The 24,950-nt window shown below is 35.0% G+C and overlaps 1 protein-coding gene and 1 long non-coding RNA gene across 2 annotated transcripts in view; one reads left to right on the top strand and one right to left on the bottom strand.

Moving 5' to 3' along the window:
* Nucleotides 1-24,950, top strand: part of LOC122220107 — a 269,768-nt gene that overhangs the window by 230,729 nt on the left and 14,089 nt on the right. The gene's annotated exons all lie outside the window — the stretch shown is intronic.
* The window catches only part of MEI4 (meiotic double-stranded break formation protein 4), a 210,399-nt gene continuing 197,519 nt past the window's right edge, over nucleotides 12,071-24,950 (bottom strand). The window contains exon 5 of the mRNA XM_042939207.1: nucleotides 12,071-13,408. Within this exon, the coding sequence (XP_042795141.1) occupies nucleotides 13,148-13,408 (261 nt within the window). The 3' untranslated portion in view covers nucleotides 12,071-13,147. The remainder of the gene's footprint in view (nucleotides 13,409-24,950) is intronic.

Below are 24,950 nucleotides of genomic sequence, written 5' to 3'. Positions count from 1 at the left end.
ATGTTCTGTAAATATCTGTTATGTCCATTTGGTTTAATGTGCTGTTTAAGGCTGATGTTTCCTTATTGATTTTCTGTCTAGATGATCTATCCATTGATATAAGTGGGGCATTAAAGTCCTCTATTATTTTATTGCTGTCATTTACTCCCTTTAGGTCTATTAATATTTACTGTACATCTTTAGGTGCTTTCATGTTGGGTACATAAATATGTACAATTATTCTATCTTTTTGTTGGATTCACACATTTTTCAGTATGTAATGCCCATCTTTTTTTGTACAGTCTTAATTTTGAAGTCTGTTTTCATCCTCTATAAGTGTAGGTTCTACAGTTTTATTTTGGTTTTCACTACATAAAATAGCTTTTTCCATCCTTTCACTTTCAGTCTGTGTGTGTACTAACATCAAAAATGAGTTTCTTGTAGGCCTTATATACATGGGTTTTGTGTTTTTATCCATTCAGCCGCTCTATGAATAAAATACTTGGGAATGAACTTAGCCGAGGTGGTGAAATATCTACACTTCAAAAGCTATAAAACCACTGATAAGAGAAATTAAAGATGACATAAACAAATGAAAAGTTATTCTGTGCTCATGACTGGAATAACAAATATTGTTAAAATGTCCCTACTACCCAAAGCAATCTATAGATTTAATGCAATCCCTATCAAAATACCAACAACATTTTTCACAGAACTAGAACAAATAATATTAAAATTTATGCAGAACCACTAAAGGCCCAAAGTAACCAAAGAAATCTTGATAAAGAAGAATAAAGGTGGAGGTATCACAATCCCAGATTTCAAGATATACTGCAAAGCTATAGCAATCCAAACAGTACTGGCACAAGGAAGGAAGGAAGGAAGGAAGGACACATAGATCAGTGGAACAGAATAGAGAGCCCAGAAATAAACCCATGCTAATATGATCAATTAAACTATGTGAAAATAGGCAAGAATATCCAATGGGAAAAGGACAGTCTCTTCTATGAGCATATGAGCTCTTTTCTGTGTGATACTGGCAAGCTGGAGCAAGGAAGAGGGAGAACACCAAGATGAGTGTCCACAGCCTACATTCCTGACAGTAGTCCATAGGTCACGAAAGGTGTGCCAAATCTGAAGCCTGCTTTTTAGGCAAAAACTCCAGGACAAGCAAACAGTTCTCCTTTACAGGATAGGAACAACTTTATATATATAGATAATTTGCTTTTTAGTTCTATTGTTGTTTTTGTATGTTCCTTTGTTTTTGTTCTGCAGAAGCACAGAATTAAATCAATCATGATTCTGGGGTTATGGTACCCTGTCACTGTGGGCCCATTCATAGCCTGTGCCCTTCCTTCCTTCATTTATTTCATTAGTTATCTTTTTTAAATAACAGAATAACCATTGACAAATCTAAAACAAACCCTAGAAAGTCTGCATCTAACCATTTGGTTTATTTTGGCTAATGCATTTCTCTGCCTTCTGTTAACTTGAATTTAGGATTGTTCTGAATTCTATTTCATGATTTGTTACATTTCCTTTTTATATAGTTTATCATATCTATATGCATTTATAAAATATATATTTTATATTTTAATTATTTTTAAGTCTTTAAAAAGGTTTCATGTTATATAGAATCATTACCATTGATTGATGAATCAGTTGACTTTCTTTCATACGTATTAGTACATATTATTATATTTCTTTTATTTTAACTGCTGGATAATATTTCATTAAGTGAATATAACACTGTTTACCCACTTTCTGATTTAGGAGCATTTGGGTTTTTGCTATTTATTACAAGCAGTGATAATATGAACATTCTTGAATTAATAAGTGTTCCCTCTTGCAGCAAATACAGTGGTTTGTTTTGGGTATATACTTAGGAATATTATTAATATATCATAGAATACTTATAGTTGTTTATATTTATTATGAATATTTGTCAGGTTTTAGTTTTTATGATTTAAAACTACCAAACTAAAACAAAGGAATTGAAAGATGGTTTCTTCTTCAATGGTGTTTTGAAAATAATATGATCTATATTTAGCTTCAAAGAGTTCAATTGTAGATGAATATAGAAAAAAATGCTTATATATGGGCCTTCTTGTACTTTGAGAATCTCATTTTGTCATGATGCTCTTTATTTCTTTGTAGTCACCGAGAAATAAATTATCTTAATTGTAAATCAAGTGGTACATTGACACAGTTATAACCCAACTTTTGGCAGGTAAATGATACTATAAGGAGATAAATAAAGATCAATTATATCTAGAAATATTTAAAATGCTTACTCCATTATAAAGAACAACTTTCAGGGAAAATGACCTCTGTGTTCATAACTATCCTTCTTCTTTCCTTATTAACATTTATTTTAGCATTTTAGATTTTCAGTGTTTTCTAAAATGTTATAAACTAAATGCTTTTATATTATTTCTACCCATTTAATCACTTTCACAATTGCTAGGATGCCAGTAATTTTATTTTCAAATTGAAGTTGTTGAAATTCAAATTATGTTGAATCTTCTAGCAGCAGGGATCAAATCTAGTTCTTGTTATGTAATTGCCTATTCAGAAGTATACCCTTGTAAACATTGCCTCTACAATATATGCTTTTTGACATTCTAATGGATTTTCCATATTACCTCTTAAGTAGCAGCTTGAATTGATGATAGTCCTTCGGACTATTAATAAATTCTGCCATCATTCTGCCATAATTGATCACATTTACTACTATGCTTTCCTTGCCCCATTTTGAGGAGAAAATATAGATAAAATATTTTTGCATATAATCCCTTTTAATGCACATTAACATTTGCTATAAATTTTCCTTTGTACTGTCAGCAAAAGTATCCATGAGCAAAAAAGGGCTTATCTGTTCTTTGAATGATTAAAAGGTTGAAGCAGCCACAGTAAACAGTGATTGTAGAAAGTGAAGCAAAAGTAAACTAATCCCTTTTTCATACTCCTGATTTTCATATAGTGATGGTTTTCCCCATTTTGGTAACCACTTTTTATTCTCTTGAGCTAGTAAGAGCCATAATGTACTTTCAAATGTGTAAAATTATGTAGGAATCAGTATTAGTCTGCATTGGCTTCCTGGTCCCTTTTCCTTACCACCAAAATTACCTCATAGGAAATAATAAATGAAATCCCACCATTTTGTTCACTCATGTATTCAGTAGTAAATGAAAATTACATGAGCCCAACATGTAAGTTCTACATCCTTCTTTTCACTATATATATAATATATATATCCTTTAAGGCCATTCTTTAACAGTATTTTCTTTTAGAAAAAGATATACGTGATACTTTTATCACTGATAGCTGTCCAACCCTTGATTCAGAAGTGTTCTTTAGTAACCTAGTTAAAAACTGTAATAAGTGATTGGTTGTCAAGGGCGGAAATGTTTGAAGTTCTTAATAACAGTCTATATAATAGAAATATGTTGGGACACAAAATCTCACTTATTAGGTTAAGTAGAAAGTGAATTTATTTTGCATAAAAATTATGTTATAGGTGGAGATAAGGTTTTTCATCAGGACAAAAGTTCTCTTAATCCAAGATTAATCTATTGTAGTATGTACTGTTGTTTGGCTTATAACTACTTGCAATTGGTAATATTCTTTTTTTCCCCTAAGGAAAACTTTCTGAATTTCAGCTCATTTTCTACCTGGGTAACAGCATTTGAACATAAGATAGCTGCATAAGAGAATACATCTGCCTACATAGCTAGATTGCAGATCTGCATTAGGTCATCACTTCTGTGAAGTGAAGGGCAGTTGCCTGGACTGAAAGTGGTAGTGAGTGCTTTAGACTTATATTCATTAACCTACTTGAGTGTACATTGTTCACAATTTGGGACACTGACCGTCGTTGCAGAATATTCTCCTAGGCTTCTAACTCGCATGTGTGAGAGGGAATGAAGAAATCAGTAGCTATTCATGGATTAATACAGCAATGTAGTCAGTAATTATTGATCACTTACTATGTGCCAGAAACATTATTTAACTCTGCTACACATCAGGGTCAGTGTTTTGAAGGACTCTTCCAAAGTGTTCAAAGTGTAGTGGCCAGACATCAAACCCACCTACATTAATTATTTTAAAAAAGTAGTTCTGGGTTAGCCAATCAACTATGTGTGACTTGGGGTCACTGCTTAATTTTTCTGGCATGTATTTTGTCATCTATAAAATGAGGGCAATAACTAGATATTATCAAGATTCTTTTAAGTTAAAATTTTTTTGATATTTTAAAATACACAAACCAGAAAGTATGAATAATGGCCCAGTGAAGGTAATGGTGCATTTCTGTAATAAGGTCTTCTGTGTTCATAAATTGCTAGATTCATGGGTAAAAGGCAGCACAACTGATGTCTGTCCACAGTTGGGGGAAGTGGACTGCCAATGAAGTTGTCACCATTTGGAATCACAAGGTCCAAGAGTCATGCAGAATTTAAACTCAATCCAGGCAGATTAGATTGGAAAATGATGTGTGCCTGGGTAGCTTCTGCTTCAAGGAGCAGTGGTCTTTAGTGCAAGGTGACTAACAAAGTGATAGTTCACAGGAACTCTTGTGATTGATGCAGGTATCCGCTAGCCAGAATGTCGTTAGATGCTAGAACTGTAAGAGAAAACTGCGGGAAGAATGGTCCAGCCATGTTATGGGGAGCATTCATAGGAACAAACAAGGGTAACAGGACCACAGTTTTATGGGCATATTAGTTAGGGATCAACAGTTCTAAGCTATAGAAGTCATCTCTGACTAACAGAGACAGAAAAGCAATGCTATTAAAGAAAATCTGTTAGCTCACACATTGAACTGGAAAGCTGAAGGGTCAGGTTTAGAAAAAGGTAGAAAGCAGGTAGTCTGGGAGTCTGGCAGCAAAAATTGCTCAGCAGTACCACTAGTGTGTTGCTGCTATAATGAATAAACTACAGCTAGTTTCAGTGATTCTGCACAGGATTCAGACTTTCGAGAGGGAATTTCCAAATGACTTAACTGGTGTCATGTGAACACCTTTCAGCTAGGAATAAAGGCATCTTGATTTTTTAGTATTAAAAAAGACTCTGCACAATGGGGTAGGGACATAGGACACAAAAGGAAATTAAGATGTTATTTCCAAAAGGAGAACTATTGTCCACTGCCCTGGTAGCAATCCGGATGAAGATCCAGATTCAATGGGGAATGAGAATGACAATCAGGAGCCAGGGCAAAAAGTCCGGCATGTGAACAATGTGCAAAGAATTTGTTTGCTGAGGGTTCAGTCAGGTGAAATCCATTCCTGAGCTCTCTGGTTGGTAGAAAGATGTCTCCTAAATATACCACTATGTCTCTCTGAATCAAGAGCTCAAAGGACTGATTTATCTACGGCAGGACAGCAAATTAAATTATCTAATAAAGCATGTTACATAGTTTCTAGCACACAGACTTATGGCTAACATTTATTGATTATCATAATCATCATAGGCACCCTTAAATTTAAGTTGAGTAGGAAGAGATTCAGGCAGGGGTTGAATTTCTGTATGACTCAACTATGAGTTCACTTATAATTAATGTAAAAGTCTTGGAACAGCAGGAAATAGGAATAAATAAATGTTTAACACTATCTCTGTTCCTGTTTGTATGACTCCATACCAGTCACTTAACCTTTCTGTGCCTCTTTCCTCCTTTGTAAAATGAGACTAAAGAAATGATAGTATTGCCTATTTTGGAGTTAGCTATGAAGATTGAATGAAAAAGTAACATGTAAAGCACTGAGAGGAGTGGTTGGTTCATAAAAGACACTATCTAAGTGCTCATTTTCTTAGTTTTATTTATTTATTTATTTATTTATTTATTTATTTATTTATATTTTAGTTAACATGCAGTGCAATATTGGTGCACTGACAAGAGTAGAAACTATTATTTTTTTTTACTTTGCAGTTCATAAAGTGTTTGATATTTTTATTTCATTCACATAAATAATACTGTGGTGAGATTAATCTTTTTAAAATTAACAATGAAGAAATGGAGGTTTTATTTATATAACAGGGATATAGTGATATCCTCATCTTTTAACTCTCAGTTACGGACCTTGTAAACTGTGTAAAAAAGTTTATCACTGAAGGACCTTCAGCAAAGAGACAAACCCCCCTGTGCTTGGCAATAACATTCAGTAATAATGGGTAGTTGCATTTAACGTTGTTGATCTAATCATCAATGCATACATTCTGAAGAAACACATTTCCCGAGCAGAAATACAGATACTCTTTGTTCTCTATACTTTAAAACTGAAAAACAAATGTTCTATATTATAATGAGGAAGCGAGGGTGTTGAATTACTTGTCAGGTCACAGTATGGCTTGGCCATGATGGCCCTCTGTTCTCTGTTCTTCCATTACCCCACAAGCCACAACCTGCCTTTTCATCTCTGCCTTCTACAATGTATTCTCTTCTGGGCTTCACTGTTATTTCTGTGTATTTCTGTATGGTAAAAACAGAAAGCCTCTCAAATGGAACTGGATGTAGTGCTGATTGACAAGACAGAGTGCAAGGAACAGTCCTCACATCTCTTTTCCCCAGACTGAAGGAAAATGACTAAACAAGAACTGCCTAAACTTTCTTTGAGAACATATCACTGAGATGTTTTTAATTCATTACTTATTAATATGTTTTCCCCTGTGATGTAAAGTTATGAAGACATTTTCTTTCTACTTCATAAGATGCTTTAGAAATGTCAAATATTGTCAACAGGATTATACTGATCAATTCTAATCATGAAATAGGGATATTTTTCTTTATAGTCACAACAAAAAAGTATGATTTTGGAGCCAGTATAGAGAAATTATGCTTCATGTGTATTATTTGTTTCCATGTCTAAGACTTAGGAATTAACTCTAATCCATACACGGTTGTCTGATCTTGATCCTTGCATTTTGGAAGATTTAACTTGCGTTTCCTTAGAAAGTGTTATACTGGCTTACAAAACAATCAGATACTAGAGTTGAATTTATATCTGTTTCAAATGCGACCAATTGGAAACCTCTTACACACTTCTTTTATGTTTTCAAACATGACAAGATGCTTTCAATCATCTGATTTTACTTAATAGAGTATAAATTTCCTACTACTATAATTCTCATAAGTGCATGAAGCATATGTCTAAGAACTTTTTTTAATGTTTATTTATTTATTTATGAGAGAGAGAGAGAGAGAGAGAGAGAAGGGGAGGGGCAGAGAAAGAGAGAATCCCAAGTAGGTTCCATGATGTCAGTGGAGAGCCCGATGTGGGGCTTGAACTCATGAACCATGAGATCATGCATGACCTGAGCCAAAAATCAAGAGCCAGACACCCTACTGAGTCATCCAGGCGCCCCTAAGAAGAACTCTAAAAAGAATGAAAACTGGAGTTTTACTTCCAGGGTAACTATTCTCTGCACTCAATTTCTATTTTTGCACAGAGTGTGGCAGCTGTGGATAGTTGAGTGCTGAGAGTGAAGACTGTTGACTCAGTGGCTTGTTGCTATTTTAATCATGGCTCTGATTTCTGTTTCCAGTCCTGTGACTATGGGCAAATTGCTTACATGCTCTGTGCTTGCTTCCTCATCGAACTGGGGATAATAATATACTTAAATCAAAGATTGTTAGAAGGATTAAGCAAAACAATAAATTTAAAGAACTTGGTGGAGTGCCTAGCACATGCCAAGGGTTTATTATGCTGGGTATTACTACCAGCCTTAATAAAGTGACAGTACAAAGGCACATGGCTTACATGATATGTGTGGAAGAGAATCTGTTTAAAAGCAAAGTACCTCATGAGCCAAGATCATACTAACTTCAGAAATTATTATTAAATTTTTACATAGGAATAATATCAGTATATTTATTTGGAATTGGAGTCATCCTCACATTTCTATAGAGTTATTTCCAGCTGTTTTTTTTGTTTTTGTTTGTTTTTTTAATAATTGGACTAACCATATTCTCTCAGTCTAGTCTCTGATGTGCTCTTTCCTAGACTATATTAAGTTGCAAGATAAGGTGCGTGGTCATATCCGGTAAACCCTACTTCCTGGTCATGGGCCACTGTGGAAGGGAGTAAGCCACACATTTTAAAGGCCTGAGGTCCCTCTGTTCAGAGGAATGTCCTGACTGGAGTTCTAGAAAGGAAGGTCATGACAGGTCAGTTCTGAGGGCCTCTTCACATCCTTGATGCAAGTCAGGGCAAAAAGATACCAAAGGTGTAGCCACTCCTTGTGGTGGGACCCCTTAAAGGACACAAGGTAAAATAGAAGAAAGGAAACTTTTTTCCCCCTCCAAACTTTAGAATTCCTTTGAAAAGATTTTTAGATCTCTTTTTTACAAAACAAATGTTGAATTTCAATGTGTATGTGAGAGCAAAATAACAAATACATCCTTTTCCCTGATGGTTGAATGTCTGGCCTTTCTAATGCTCCTGAAATCATTAATCATTCATGAAAATGTCTTAATGGTTAAGTTGTTAAAGTTAAAGCAGTGATAGCTCTCTGTTCCTTCATTATGTCAAGGGTTCTGTCCTCAGGCAACTTGGAGCTCACAGTAATGTGGTAAGGATGCAGTGTGGTGGAAATAAACACAAGAGTTGAGAATAAGCAATCATTTATTAACTATTTATTTATATCTCATCATATTCCAGAAGGATTTAAAGAAGGTAGAATTTCATCTCTATGGCTGTGATATAGAATAATGTATTCATAACTAGGCTATATTTACCTTATCTATAAAAACATCTCTGGGAATAAGATGCATATTCTGATATTTGGGGGTGCCCACTTAAGAGTGAAGTACCATCACATCTACATCTCTCTGCATTTTATACCAAAGACTAATACAGAAAGCTATAGTTAATTTATATCTCATAAAGTTGAATTATAATTTTTTTAAATGCCACCAATAGGGAGTAATTTTAGTGAAGTAACTAAGAAATAAATGTAAAGATGGTAACTGTTTAAAGTGCTATTCAGGTTGACTGATATGTTTGTAAATTTGTTACTCATTTTAAGTGAATTAGGAATAACTAAGTTTCCTCAAATCCTACTTTGGAATTTAAGGCACATACATAGAGGGAACGCTAAAAAATTTTCAGTTAAATAACTTGGGATGATTGGATTTCTATTTTGTGAATGATTTTTTATGTATTAAGCCTTCCTGTTCAGTAAAATCCATGATTATAGCAATGGTTCTCTACCATTAGTGGGTATCAAAATCACCTAAAGGACTTGATAAAACACAGATTTCTGGCTCCACCCTAGCCTTTCTGATTCTGTAGTAGATCTGGAGCGGGACCCAAGGATTTGTGTTTCTAACATGTTTGAAAGTGTTGCTGATAATTCTGGCCTAGGGATGATATTTGAGAACCACTGCTTTACATATAGATCAGAGACAAATGAGGTTAATGTTATCTATAAATCTTGATGCCCCCGTGGATTGGCTATGGAACATTTGGAACTACTGACTGATATACAGCAAAGTTCACCAACCTATAAGCAACTAAAACAAAAATTATATTAAAATATCCAAAGAAAATATTGCAATATATATATATATGAATTATAAAATTACTTCAGTGTCTTGAATGTTAGACTTATATTATCTTTATACAAGCTTTGTTTCCTATTAGTAATAGATTCTTAAAACTAAAGGACTTTCATATTAAACAGAAAATAAAAAAAGAGGCCAACATCATTTCCTATATGTTAATCATACTCCATAATACTGAGGCAGTTCTTAAAAGAGCAGCCTATTCATTGACCAGATAAATTTAGTGCTGTCCAATTCTATAAATAATTTAAAAAGAATGAATTGGCTTTCGATAATAAAAATCTTTTTTTTTCAAAAGCAGATAAATATTTTCACTCTGATTATCTCCTTCAGAAAATACAAGCTATTGATGCTGTTGCATCATTATAGTGACCACTAAAAGAAAGCTCTGCTTTATAAATTTGCTAGAAGCTAAAACTTAGTATGTTTATTTTTCATGTGTGCAGATAACCTGTTTGTACACAAAGTTGGTGCATAATATTTGATGAATAAATGAAACCAAGTTATCATGAGCTAGAACCATCAATATTTCTTAAAAATCTACACATTTATATAAAATTCTGGAAATGTAAATGGCTTGTTTCCTTGTCTCTCTAGGATAACTACCCTTATCTGTAGGATGCCAACAAATATAATGGAAAAGTACAAGTTTGTGAAAGAATTGCATTACACACCACCAATATCTATTTATAGATCCAAGGATAAAACAATCAGATTTGTTTCCTCTCCCCACCAGGTGGAGCACTGTAGCCTGACAGTTCACTTAGCCCATCTTTAAAGAGAGCTTTGTATTTTTTAGAACATAATTGTTTGAAGATTATCTGTAACTTACCTAAAGAGTCTTTACTATCGTAAATGCTACTATAAAAAGAATAAGAATTTAGAACAGAATAAATAAGCTGTTGCTCCAAGATGATGGTAGATAGAACAACTGCTCTGCGGAGGCTGAAGAATCCAAAATAAGCTCATCACTGCCATGGTGTAAGATTTGTAGTTGAAGGCATATAAGGCTTTGATGACAATTGCCAAGAAGTGGTATTTATGAAACTTTCACGAAGTGCTGGCACAATTTGTAATGAGAAGGAAGTGTAGTAGATTAATCAGGAGTGTGGACTGGGAAGATAGAATTCCTGGGGGTGAAACCTTAGTCTTCCACACCTGGTGGTGTAAACTTGGGCAAGTTGCTGAACATTGCTTTGCTGAGTTCCTCATCTCTAAAATGGAGATAATAAGGTTATCACATGGGTTGTTGGGAGAATTAAATGAACAAATACAGGCAAAATGCTTAGCTAAGTGCTGGCTGGCACCTACTGTATCTGTCTACATGAGTGTTATACTATATGAATGTTGGCACTTATTATCATTGTTATCATTTCTTCCATTTTTAGGATTATGTGGTTCTCTTTATTTCCTATCCTATGCTAAAATCAATTTCAGCACTGCCTAATTTCTACTGTCTCCATTATTCTTATCCCCCAAATTTTAATTGTAAAGTTAGATTTAATCAAATCTTAATTGCTACAGTGTTCTTAAATAATTTTAATTCTAGTTTAAATTATTCATTCATTCTCTCTTACACCATCTTACTGAAACAGAGATACAGATGTCTCATTTTGTCTTCTTTTCACCAACATTTTTAGACCTCAATATTGGACAGTTAACACTGTTGGAAATTGAAACCCAGGATAATGATTAGGTATCATATAACTGATTAAAGTTAACTGTTTACATAAAATTAATACCAAATGGAAGTAAAATGTATCTCCATTCTGTACATTAAATGATGATCTCAACATCTTGTCTGTTCCTCTAAAATAAATACATTTTCTAGACTAATTTTCAGACAATGAAGCTTTGAAGACTACTGGAATTAAGAAATCTGTTCTAGTTACAAAAGGCTTCTTAGGAACATTGTGTTAGCTGACTGCAGTGGAAAAGGGCCACTGCTGTTGCTTATGTAATTACCAAACTTTGTCTAATCATTAAGAGTAAGGATGGGGAGATGTCATGGGTAGTGGATTTTGTGTAGTGTCATCAACTATTCAAATCCCAGGAATCAAATATTAGAAAAAAATCCTCCTAATTCAAGATACGGATTACACTTCTTGTGCTCAACTTGTATGTGTGGAGAACAATTTGCCCCAATTCTCCATCCTCTCCTATATCCATGCCCTTTGCCATGTAGCTTTGCAAGTTCTCCCACTCTGGGCACAGGGTTCTCTGTGCTTGACCATTTGGTGTACTTTGGCTTATGAATGTAGACAGATTAGTGTAACTTTCTCAACCTAGCCCTTTTCCTTTCACCAATCTGTCATTGCCACAGAAGACCTGAGTTGCTGCCCTGAGTAGCTGCCTCCCTCTTAACCTGGGCCCCCGAGTAGGAACAAATGGAAGAGACCAAAGTCCAATTTATAATAAATAACCTAGCCCAGTGGGGTCTGCAACGCAAGAAGAGATTTCCAACAGAGCCCAGTTCAGATGAGCCGATCCCCAAATGACTGACCCACAGACACCTGAGAAATAAATATTTATTGTTGTATGCCACTGAGATTTTGTAGTAGTTTGTTTCATAAAAATAGGTGAATGGTACATATGTTGAGTTTCAGTATAAAAAAAAACAGTTTTCTACAAAGCCAGAAATAATTCCAAAAATAACTATGGTAGATGATGATATACTTTTTTATACATTGTTTTTTTTAAAGACCAGTGGCATTTAAGAATGGTAATTAACTTATGAAGCAGTATCACACATAATTAAGAAAGCAAATTTGTATTTGTTGTGCCCTAAATTGCACCATAGGAAAGTACATAATGTGTACTTGTTAAGCTAGTTGGTTATGATTTTAATAATTGAAATAAAGTTGATGTAACTGGAAAATTCAACTAAAACTTTTAATAAGTATAAATATACTTTCAGTAAGTATAAAGTATATTTCTGGACAGATGTTAGATTTGTAAAAATTTGTAAAATATTAATGACAAAAATACATGGTTTAATTACATTTTAATAATAACAGGAATATTATATACAGTAAACAAAATGAAAACAACATTTTAAGCAATGAGTTAGTACTTTCAGATGACTTGAGAGGTATGTTGATTTTATGATACTGAGGGTCATTAGGTTTATAAATGTAAAAGACTCTTCTTCTACATGACTCCCCCTAAGATGATAGACAATGATGTAAGTTACACTATGTAAAAAATGTTTAAAAATTTCACTTATAACCACTTAAAGACTGTGTTGATAAAGCAGCAAAACTTTTAAGATCTGTTCCCTTTTAGTATCTATTACATATAAATCTTTTAAAATGTAAATATCACTTATGAGATAGGCAATTAATGTCCACTATAGAGAATAATAGAGGAGACTATATTGAGTAATATATGGTAAAATACAGTTACATGGAAATAAGGGCATTCTCAACTGAAACTGGCTGATTTTAGTATAGAAATAGGACTCATAATCTTTTATACACAATTTAAAACTATTGAATTAATGATTATGTTTAGAGATCCATTTAAAATGTTCATTTAAAAAACATTATTGAAAATATTTTAAGCAGAAGATCTTCATACTTCAGTATGCTTCTGACATTTAGTAAATTGCTAAGGAGGTGAGTTATTTTCAACAGTTTCAACTGAGTTCAAGAGAATGCCTAGTCTCCATAAATAAAAGGTAAATAAAGGAAATGCATCAGAGAGTTGGAAAATAGTTTCATCATGCTTTTGAAGAAATTTCTGGATTTCTTGGTCTTCAGGCCCTATACCTGAAGTGTTGCCTTCTTGGGTTTCCTTTTGAAGAAGCTGCTCCATAACCCAGAACAGGGAGAAGATATTTTCATAGTGTGTCACATAACTGGCTTGCACCTACAAAGAAACAACAAACTCCTTTAAAAAACATATTGGTTGTAGCTCAGCTCAGACAAAGCCAAATAAAGATATTAAATTTTCAGACAAAAAGTAAATACTTGATATATTTAAAACTGTCTTCCTGTCCTTTAACTGGGATGGAGAGAGAGAGAACAAGGGAGGACATTCTTTATTTTTCAAAAACTTTATGATTTTGGCGAATGATTTCTCTTAATGGCTTACAAAGTTCCAAACCCCTTGTCTGTATTACTCCTATAATTCATTACTCAGATGAATCTGAGAATATTTGACAATGTCTTGTGTGTTGAATTCAGTGTTGTGATAAAGACTTCCGATGCATGCCACCCTTGCCAATAATAACACAAAGATGCTTATGGGTAGAGTTTAAGAACACATTTCAATGTATAACTCAGTCCTAGAACAGTTATGATCTGTAAGAGACTAGACATGATCTCATTCTACACAAATCAAGGAGGAATAGGATTAGACTGTATGGAATTGGATACATGGTCATGAGGAAAAATGTGGATGTGTCTTGTAGAAGTTATTACTTGACTCTAGATGGTTGAAAGTGGGATGAGTCAAAGTGAGGCCTAAAAGCACAATGGAAAGCATAACATGAGGGAAGACAGGAATCAGTTTTAAGATATCAACTGGCTTTATCATCTGCTTATTGAGACATGTGTTGGAAACATTCCCCAAATCTACCCACTCTAATAATACATAAAAGAGACATTCTCTTAGAGTTCAGAGGAATGTATTCTTCAACAAGGGGGTGGGGGAGAGGGGCTTAAACAATTAAATATATACAGATATCTGATACTTTCTTTTATTAAGGTGCAATTGACATAACATGTTTCAGGCATAAGGTAATGATTTGGTATTTATATACATTGCAAAATGGTAAATCTAGTTAACATCTGTCACTATACATAGTTACCAATTTTTTCCCTTGTGATGAGAACTTTCAAGATCCACTCTCCTAGCTACTTTCAAATATGCAATACAGTATTATTAACTGTAGTCACCATGCTGTACATTATATTCTATGACTTAGATTCATTTTGTAACTGGAAATTTGTACCTTTTCATTCCATTCACCCATTTCAGCCACCTCCCAACCCCTACCTCAGGCAACTACCACTCTGTTCTGTATATCCATGAGCTTGGTTTTGGTTTTGGTTCAATTTTGTTTTGTTTTTAAATATCCCACATATAACTGCATTATATGCTATTTACCTTTATTCTGTCTGGTTTATGTCACCTACCATACTGCCCTCAAGGTACATACATGGCACAAACGGCAAGATTTCATTATTTTTCGATAGCTGAGTAACAATCCATTATGTGTGTGTATGTGCATGCATGTGCACGCACACGTATGTGCACACATTCACACACACATGTATTTTCCCTTCTGATAAAGGCCATAGCATCCCAGGAAATTTGAGGGCAAGAGTGTAAAGCAGTGAGAGTGTCTTGGTACCTTTCCATTGGTTTTGGGACTCTTACTTTGGGCATGTTCAACTTTACTTACAGGTGGACTGGGATCCCCACTGTCAAGTTGTTTTGGACTTTGCTCTTACTCTCACCAGGATTTATCTGTCTTGGGTTCTACCTACATCCTAAATGCCTATACTAATCATTTGATACATTCCTTTAAGATATTGACAGTTATAGAATATTATTTTGAAACGAACTCCTCTCTGTAGGGACAGCATGCACTTACCTAACATGCCTTAGCGGCCTTTCCTCTCAACACGACTAAAAGGGCATGTCTGTCAGGGAGGTCTTTCCTGGAGTTCCCAAATTTCATCACACTGGCAGCTGCCTGTTTTGCTTAATCATGTGCTCAGGCATTTTCTGAATTAGTGTCTAAACTGAATGAAAACTAAAATAAATGCTATTAAGACGACAGTCTACTATATTTTGATGTAATTTTTGTACTCTTAGCATTAAACTGGACTGAGTCACATCAGTGTTGGAAAATACCCAACACAGGTGGAGCTCGCCCACTAGGAAAATACTCAAGTGTTTTGCCTGAAATCCTGCCAAAAGACTGAATGACCCCAGTACAGGATCAAAATGGCTGTGTGTATCTGATAAAATGCTATCAGTCTGTCTTTCTATCCAGGTCTTTTAGAATTAAGGAGCCTTGAAAGGAAGCTTTGAGAGTCCCATGACTACTTCTTAATCCCATTTTATATAATAGGAGACATTCCAAAGGGAAAATACCTTCCTGGTAGAAAAAAATCACCAGATGTTTTTGCAGAGTATTTTCAGAATTAAAACAATTCTTATATTTATTTTTCTATCCTTGAGCTGGGCTTAAGAAAGCTAAAGTCTCTAAATATTTTTTCTAGTGGTAAAAAATATTAATTTTCTTTATATGCTGCTAAATTTCACTTCAAAATGTAGATTCTGAAGTTAGGCTATAGACACTAAGGCCAGTTTCTTAATTATTGTTTTAGTTGGAATTCAGTCAACGTTAACCTGTTTTTGTAGAGACTAATTATTCTTGAAGCAGACACTGCTATTTACTTATCAAATATCCCTTTTACCCTTCCTTTTCATCAAAAGAACCCCAGTTTTACTCAGAGTGGCAATGGATCACCTAAAAATGCATATTTTCCCAGTCTGTTTTAAGGCTAATTCTGTTCAAAGAGATGTAAATATAAGTAATAGGGTGGAGCCTCTGGGAAAGCTCTTTAATAGAAGGCAAAGTCTGGTAGAAGGCAGCTTTGCTTCCCTCTTCACCATTGTTCCTGCTTGGAAATACCCATGCAGTGCTTGGAGGCAGAGTGGCCGTCTTGTAAGCTTGAGGATGAGGGTCACCCATGGATCAGTAAGAAGGGGCAGATTCTGGAGGCCCGGTGCAGCTCAATACCCCCTCACAGGATGGCTGTACCTTCCTGCACTATGCTGGGGTCCCCTTCTTCCATTTCGATCTTTTAAAATTGGAACCTTGAGACTTCATTTAGGCAGGAAGGGAGCTCTGAAAGTCTCTTTGCCTTGAGTAGGTCCTGCTTTCTGCTGTCTCTGACACAGAAAGGACAGAGTTGCCTAAGGGGGCAATAACAAAGTCACAGTTCTTGACAGCAGATGATGTAACAAAATGTGCTGTGTATGTGAGATGTGGCTCACAGTTTGGATGTTTATATTTAATACTGAAAATATGAAAATGTAATGGTTCATTAAATTCAGCATATGATAATTTATGTGTGCTAGTCAAAGGTATGCAGAGGTGAAGTCTCACACTATCAGAAATAAACATGCTGTTACGTATGGAAGGGGCGAAAACACAACACAACGGTTTTCTTATTGCTACAAGCACAAGAGGTGAAGAAAACTGGATCATTACAGAGCAGAAAATCAAGTCAGAGTACAGGCAAGTAACCAAAATGTTAAATTAAATGTTCATTGAATATAAATATACCATTGGCTCTGTATCCTTCATGCCAGAATTTATTAGACACAATAAGTAAGGTACAACTAAAATTGGTAGTCTCCAACAGACTGAATTAAACATAATACTTTGGAGGAAAAGGTCAATTGTCACCATGGATAATTAAGTGGGAAACTTATCCTTGAGTTTTAATAACTTAGCCTTTTTTATCTACTAGAAAGCAAAAAAGACAGTAGGTTTCAGTGAAGGAGATGAGGAGGATGAAGTTAACCCTCTATCAACAGTTTACTAAGCAGCTTGCATGCAGCTTCTGAAGAGCAGGAGAACGTACTGGAAGAGCTGACAAATAAGCCGGTGCTTAGCTAGGGGCCCAGCACAATCCTGAGTATCACCGTGCTAGCCAACAGTGCTTGAGAACAGAGGAGGAGAACCACATGCACAGTATATATAATGTATGTACATATAAAATCAATGCACTCATGATTACAGTAGAAGCACACATTCACTTAAAACTTTGTCTCCGTAAAAACTGTGTTATATGCTTTTCTGTTCCCTACAAGCTAGGTGCCAGACCGTACTGAAAGTGTATAAAGCAAAAAGGCTGATCAGAACAGAGTATAGTTAATTAGGGAAGATTTCCTAGAGATGAATTGTGAGCCAGGGCTCAAAAGGAATGAGGGTGCAGATCGGTGAATCATCTTTTGATCAGATTGCCAGGTAAAGAAGAGTAAAAAGGATACAATAGGTATTAATCCAGTTTGCTTTATTCAGATAATGGTGTGACTGTCTGCCTAAAATGTTGAATCCTGGAGATGGGTTTTAAGGGCCTATTTCTAATTTTGGGAGTAATAGATAAAAAGTTCTAAACTATTAAAACTATCATCATTTGCAATCTTGATTTTTGCCTTGTTTCCCATGGGAAATAGTTCACGTATGCAAGGTTTATACGTAAAGCTACTTAGGGGGGCACTTGGGTGGTTCAGTGGGTTGGGCGTCCCGCTTCAGCTCAGGTCATGGTCTCACTGTCAGTGGGTTTGAGCCCCGCATTGAGCTCTGTGCTGCCAGCTCAGAGCCTGAAGCCTGCTTTGGATTCTGTGTCTGACTCTCTCTCTGCTTCTCCTCCACTCATGCTCTGTATCTCTCTGTCTCTCAAAAAAAAAAAAAAGAATAAATGTTAAAAAAAAATCTTTAAAGCTACTTATGAATTTCATATACATAACAAAAATTAAATTATGTCATTATGAGCCTTGTTTAAAAATGATTTTCTCATTAACCAATTGTACCTGGTTTTCTCAAATATGTTTCTTAAGGTTGAAATTATATAATAAAGTAATAGCAAAATGAACAGACTGAAAAAGAAAATGGCCCACAGTGTACAAGGAATCTGGACAAGAATCACAGAAAGGGGAAGGATGATTTGTATTTGTTTGACAAAAAGATCTAGGCTGACTCCAAACAAGAATAGATATGGCAAAGGCCCCTATGGGTTGAGATCTTTGAGAAAATAGAATCTTATCAAGCAAGACTTTTTTTTTTTTTGATAAAGGAAGACCATCAATTGAAAACATATTCATTGCTTATTAAATTTCAATTCTGCCATTTATGAGCTATGTGAGCTGGGAAAGTTATTTAATCTCACTAAACCTCACTTTCCTCATCTAAAACTTGGAAATAACCAGGGTAACTCCTCCCTGGGGTTGCTGAGAGAATAGATTAAATTACATATTTAAAACAAAGCACAGGACACACATGCATACTTACATATTTAAAACAGATTTTCAAATCCGTATTATCTGTTATCATCACCATTATTATTATTATGTTTTTACCCAAAGTGAAAAAGAAACAGTCCCTATCCATAAGGTACTTTGCACCTGGAAGAAGGCTACTGGTATTACTCAAGTACTCTACTGTGATCAATTTTTGGAAGCATTTCAAATTGTTCATCTAGGGCTGTGTAAAGAACCTAAGGATGTGTCTTCATCTACTTTCCTCTATGAAGAAAGTTGTTCATCGACAATTGTAGCAGAGCATTCCTTTTTGCATAGAAGGGTGATGCTGAGGAACCAAAATGTGTGATAATTATTTTAAAGCCTTTCTGATATTAGAAGGCCCTGAGGAAGGTGTAAGTATGGGTTAAATGCAGTCTTATGGGATATGAACAACTGTAAAAAAGTCCATCAGCCCAATCCCTTACCTCTATCTAGTTCCCTAACAAGACATGATATTTAAGCACCCAGCTTGACGGTCTTTTTGAAAATGTTAAATTCTCCAATTATCTGACTAGTGTGAAATAGATCAACTTGTTCAAGTCTATCCTAGAGGCAAGTTGGTAAAAATGAGTTTCTGATTCCTAATAATTTGCCCTTCTAGTGAATAACCCAATAACATCATAGATTAAATCCCAGGTACTAAAAATTTTTATATTTGCACTTTTCTCTGGGGAAATATCCTGTGATTTGACTCTGATTTATCACTTTCTTGGCCATCAGAATAAGCATATTGATGGATATGATAAGATAGATTCCACATAGATTTTATTTCTCAGATTTCTTCACATAAAGAATACAGAATTCTTGGGATGCCTGGGTGGCTCAGTCGGTAAGCATCTGACTTCAGCTCAGGTCATGATCTCGCGGTTCGTGAGTTCGACCCTACATCGGACTCTGTGCTGACAGCTCAGAGCCTGGAGCCTGCTTCAGATTCTGGGTCTCCCTCTCTCTCTGCTCCTCCGCCACTCACACTCTGTCTCTCTCTCAAAAATAAACATTTTAAAAAAATTAAAAAAAAAGAATACAGAATTCCTGATACATGGAGATGGCATTTTTCTCTTCTAACATTTCCTAAATCAACTTTAAATACTTTTACACTGAATCCTCACTGCTTTCTCAGGCTCTTTCCCTTAATTATGGGGTCATCAATCCCACTCATAGGAAAGTTGTCACCATTTTATACCATAATATTAAACTTAATCTAAGGCTGGAAATCTCTTTCAAGTACATTTGAGAGGCAAATAGATCATTTACTATTGGGACTTCTATCACAGTAGTTTCTGACAAAGCAGAACAAACCAGACAATTTGGTTATTAATAGAAGAGTCTATTAAGTGAAAGAACAGGGTTCAGAGACTGGGATAAAAGCAGCTAAATTCTTTAAGGACTAATTCAGCTGGGAGTACTTAGCACTTTACAATTTTGTTTCTGCTTGCTTTGCACTCCTCCCTCTCTTCTGTCAGTCCTATTGCAGTTGTTGTGTTCTCTCAAGTGCCATACCCTATAGTAAGTGCTGTGGATACAGAGATGAATAAGACAAGATGCCTACCTCTATAGAAATTCCTAGTATGTCCCTAGGGAGACAAAGAAGTAAATAAATAATGCCAATGCAGAGTGCATGCTGTAAGTGATATTAAAAAAAAAAAACACTCTAAAGACAACTGAGTCACATGGTATGAGAAGACGCTGAACGTCAGGAAATGAGTTTAGTCATGATGATGTTGTAGGCTCACTTCCTCCTAAGAGGATGGCAGGATTCTTTCGGAGAGATGACTTGAAAGTTATTATCAGCATAGGTAAAACACCTGTTTGGCTACTACCACAGGGACCTCTGTTTTTGGCTGGTGAATATGTATTGAAGCCAGGGAGAGGCAGAAAGCTTAAAGGGGTGTGGGGAAAAGATGTCATTAATCTCTGCAGAATCCCTATACTTCAGCCTTCTCTAAGGCAGTGGAACCAGACTAGACTAACTGGTGTGTGCAGTCAAGGGCCAAATCAGTCCTCTATGTTAACAAAATCTTAAACAGTGTATTTGGTTCCTTGAGGTCTACTGTCACTTAAATGTTTTATACTTAGCTTCATGAAGGAAGGCACAGATAAAGAAGCACAAAAGTAGTATTCTTGGGAGACAATGCACTGTTTCACCAAGATAAGCCATTCCCATCATGTAATTAAGATAGAGCTTGAGAAAAAGAAATCAAAATTGGTGAAGTGTCCCATATATATTAAAAACGGATGGCCATTACTGATGTAAAACAAATGTCCAAATTGCCAGCGGGGGTAAAATCAAGAAACATTCTTCTTTAGGAGTCTAAATAAAGATTATCCAAGACAGCATCAAAACCTACCCAACTAGGTAGAAGGCAGGGGGAGCCAGATTTGTTGGAGTAGCATCAATGACTGCCTAGCCAGGACAAACAAAGCCAGAGGCAAAAATAGTTTCCTAGAGGCTGCTTATCTAAGCTTTGATACAGTAGTCAAAGTAAGCAAGAAATGTGTGTGTGTGTGTGTGTGTGTGTGTGTGTGTGTGTGTGCGCATGCGTGTGTGTATTTAAGAGCACTGGATCCAAAGCCCAAGACCAATGACAACAAGAAGATGGGCTCATAGTGACCAGATCCTTTGCAATAATTTTGTTTGTAAAACTGAAAGCCAAATCTGATTGGCCTCAGGTGATCTACTAATTATCTCCCAAAGGCCAACTGAACAGGGTTGGAATCACAGAAATTAAAAGTCAACACATTCGTCCTTTTTTCCTTACTATTTTCAATATGTATCACCACTAATTCATTGAAGCCAGTTTATCAGAACTTGATATCGAGGGTTAAGTGAAACTGCACAACACACAGAAAAGTTTGGAAACACAATGGAGGAAAAACTATGTATTCTTAAGAACACTTTATATTGTTGAAGTGGAGCCTGGGCCTAGAGCAAAGTAATACATTCTTGTTCTTTTCTTTTCCTTACTTTTCTTTTGTTTTTTCTTCTTTCTTTCTTTCTTTCTTTCTTTCAATCAACCAACTCCTTTTTTTAAAATAAGGCTTTTTGAGATATATTGACCTACATAAAAATTTACTCCTTTTAAGTATGTTTATGAATGTGATAAATTACTTGTAAGAACAGAGAAATGTCATAATAGAAATAATCTCTGAATAAAGAAACAGCAGTCATGCTACAACCATGTGATATTGTTTAATAACATTTTAAATGTTACCTTATATCTAGTTGATTTTTATTAATATATATTCATTTACTGTTATTTTCTCTACTACATGAAATACTTCTCCACACTCAACTGTAATTTTGTTATCTGATGATACTCTAGAGAAATTTTTGAAAAGAAAAGATCCACATGTAATGCAGAATGCTTAGAAGAAGGAACTAGATTTCAAACTATGAGATAGCTTTTCCGGTTTAACTATTTTCATAATCTTCGTGGTGAGATGCTGCTGGGGAAATTTATCTGTCATAAAAATGCTAGGTGACCCTATAGGAAGCCTTCTTATGTTAGGAGCATGTGAGAGTCATTATCTGATGACAGATGGGGGGGTGTGTGACGTACAGAACCAGAGAACTTAGGCTTCCATTGGCTCTCTTGTTCAAATAACATTTCCTCAGTAACTACTGCCAACCATAATATGGATGGAATTTACAAAAAATGACAGGAAATATGGCTTCATATCCTTTGGGCATCACAATTCAAGGTGGAGTTAAATACATAAACAATCACAATATAATGTGATATACAGTATAAGAATGTTAGGTCCACAGCATTATCATAGTGGCATTGCTGTTAAGTAGATTACAGTAAAAAAACAAGGTGAAGAATGCACTCAGCAAATAATATTAATGGAGAATTCTAAATGCTACTGCTTGGAAAATTAAATAGCAATGGCTTACAAGGGAAATGAAATACACGATGGGAAATTCACATAGTTACTTAAATGCAGTGGAAATAAAATAAGTAGTAGAATAATTTACTATGCATATAATATGCAGGTGTGTAAAGTGTTTCTTGTCTTTTTCAGATACATATTACAAAATTAAAATCAAATATTCTGGGGAGATACTTGCATTTAGAAGACGTATCAATTAGCATACTTAACCAATAATGTAGGGACTTGGATACATGCTTTATAAGCAATTATTTTCAGAAAAAAATGTTCCCAATAAGTTGACTATCATTGGTTAATTTCAAAGACATGTTTAAAATAAACATTGACTACATTTTAAATGTAATTATATTTTTTAGTTTGAATCTGAAATTCCAAAAATTTTACCTTTTTTAGGAACTATGCTGCTAACATTAGAAGAGTGATAAATTCTTTATTCAAATTCAAATGGATCTGATATAACACTGACATTAAAGCTTTAAGTTTATATATTTACTAATACAACAAAACCCTCCAAATATTTAAAGAAAGGGGCTTCAGAAAGAAAAAAAAATGAGTATTTTATTCAAAAGCTTTTTAGTACCCTAATTCACAATGTCTCATGCATAAGGGAATACACAGGTTCTCATAAAATGCTCTACTTTTTGGGAATAAAGCCCCACTTATCAGGATGTCTAATTTCCAAACAACAAAAATCCTGGAATTTGCAGTCCCTGAGCCAGTGAAACAGCTACCAGGAAACTATTCCTGGTAGACTGTGCATGTGACTCTGCAGGAGGGTCACTGGGTCCTCACTTGGATCTTCTCAACTCCTACCATGAGCTAATTCTCAAGGTTACAAGGGCAGAGCAGGAAATGCTGCCAGAGGAAATTCAAAAATTTAAAAGGATCTTGTTCATGTGGGAAAATTTTCTTATGCAGAATACTTAATTTTTCTAATGATCTTAGATGATATGATGTACCATCAAATAACATTATCTATTTTAGCCTAACTTTAATATGTTTCTGGGATTACCCAGAGAAAATTACTATAAAAGTTACTCTTCTCAAGTATACTAGAAAGTTTATTGGTATTATCTTTTTAAAGATACAGTTTTAAGAAAACTCACTTAGAGACAAAGAGTACCCAAAGTATATATACAACTATTTTAGGAAAATGTGTGTATATACATACACACATGCATAAATATATTTGTGTATACAATTGCATATAATTAATATGAACATAATTACATACTTTAATGATCCATGAGAGTATATATAATATCTTGGCAACAATACCATTTTATGTACATAGTTTTGAAGCAATTATGGGAAAACCTGTATAGGCTCTCATAAAAAAAAAAGAACTTTGGCTTAAAGGTACGTTATTTTTCATAAAAGCGTAGTAAAACAATTTGGTAAGCATGTATTATAAAATGAAGAATTTGGTCTTTGTACCTCATTCCTGGAAGACATCCTATAAATCCTCACAATTTCCTTACCGATAGGTGTGTTTTTGTTTTTTATAGTGGGCCTACAGCTCACACTTGAGATTACGCTAACAAGAAGGGGCTATCACCTGAAACACCAACCATGTATTTAGAGAATTGGGGCATGAAGCCAGCCTGGCCTTTGCGGAGGGGAGTGGATGGAGACTGAATTCAGTCATGTGTCCAGTGAGTCAATCATTCATTACATAATGACTTTCCAGTAAAAACTCTGGAAAATGATACTAGGTGGATCTTCCTTATTGGCGAACACACTGATATACCAAAAGGGTGCTGCACCTGTATTCCATGAAAAGAGAGCACATAAGCTCTGTGTTCAGGATTCTCCTAGACCTTGTGCTATGTGTCTCTACAACTGACCCGATTTGTATCCTCTGTAATTAAAATGAAATTTCCTGAGTTTTGTGAGTTATTCTAGTAAATTATTGAATCTTAAGGAGGTAGTAGGAATTCATCCACATTTGTAGCAAGTTGGTCAGAAGTACAGGTAGCCTGGAGGCCCATGAACTTGGGGCTGGCATCTGAAGTGAGGGGAGTCTTGATGGGGACTATACCTCTAACCCATGGGGTTTACAGTAATTCCAGGTAATTAGCACCAGAATTGAACTGAATTGGAATATACTAGTTTGTCTTGAAGTTAAGCCACATTATGTGAAGGTATGCATAAGATCTAAGGAGGTCACAAAAATATAAACATAAATTTCACAGGATTTCCCCCTCATATTTCACACTTTTATAAATTGAGGTATAACTGGCATATAACATTATATTTGTTTCAGGTGTACAATGTAATATGATTTTTATATATGAAAAATCACAATAAGTCTAGTTAACATCCATCCATATATAGTTACAGCAAATTTTTTTCTTTGATGAGAACTTCTAAGATTTGCTCTCTTAGCAACAGTCAAATATGCAATATTGTATTTATTATAAACTTTAGCCAACATGCTATCCATTACATCCCCGGGACTCATCTA

Source organism: Panthera leo, chromosome B2 (genome assembly GCF_018350215.1).
Source record: "Panthera leo isolate Ple1 chromosome B2, P.leo_Ple1_pat1.1, whole genome shotgun sequence".
NCBI lineage: Eukaryota > Metazoa > Chordata > Mammalia > Carnivora > Felidae > Panthera > Panthera leo.
The sequence above is the reverse complement of the archived record's forward strand: the minus strand, read 5'-3'. Positions and strand labels throughout refer to the sequence as shown.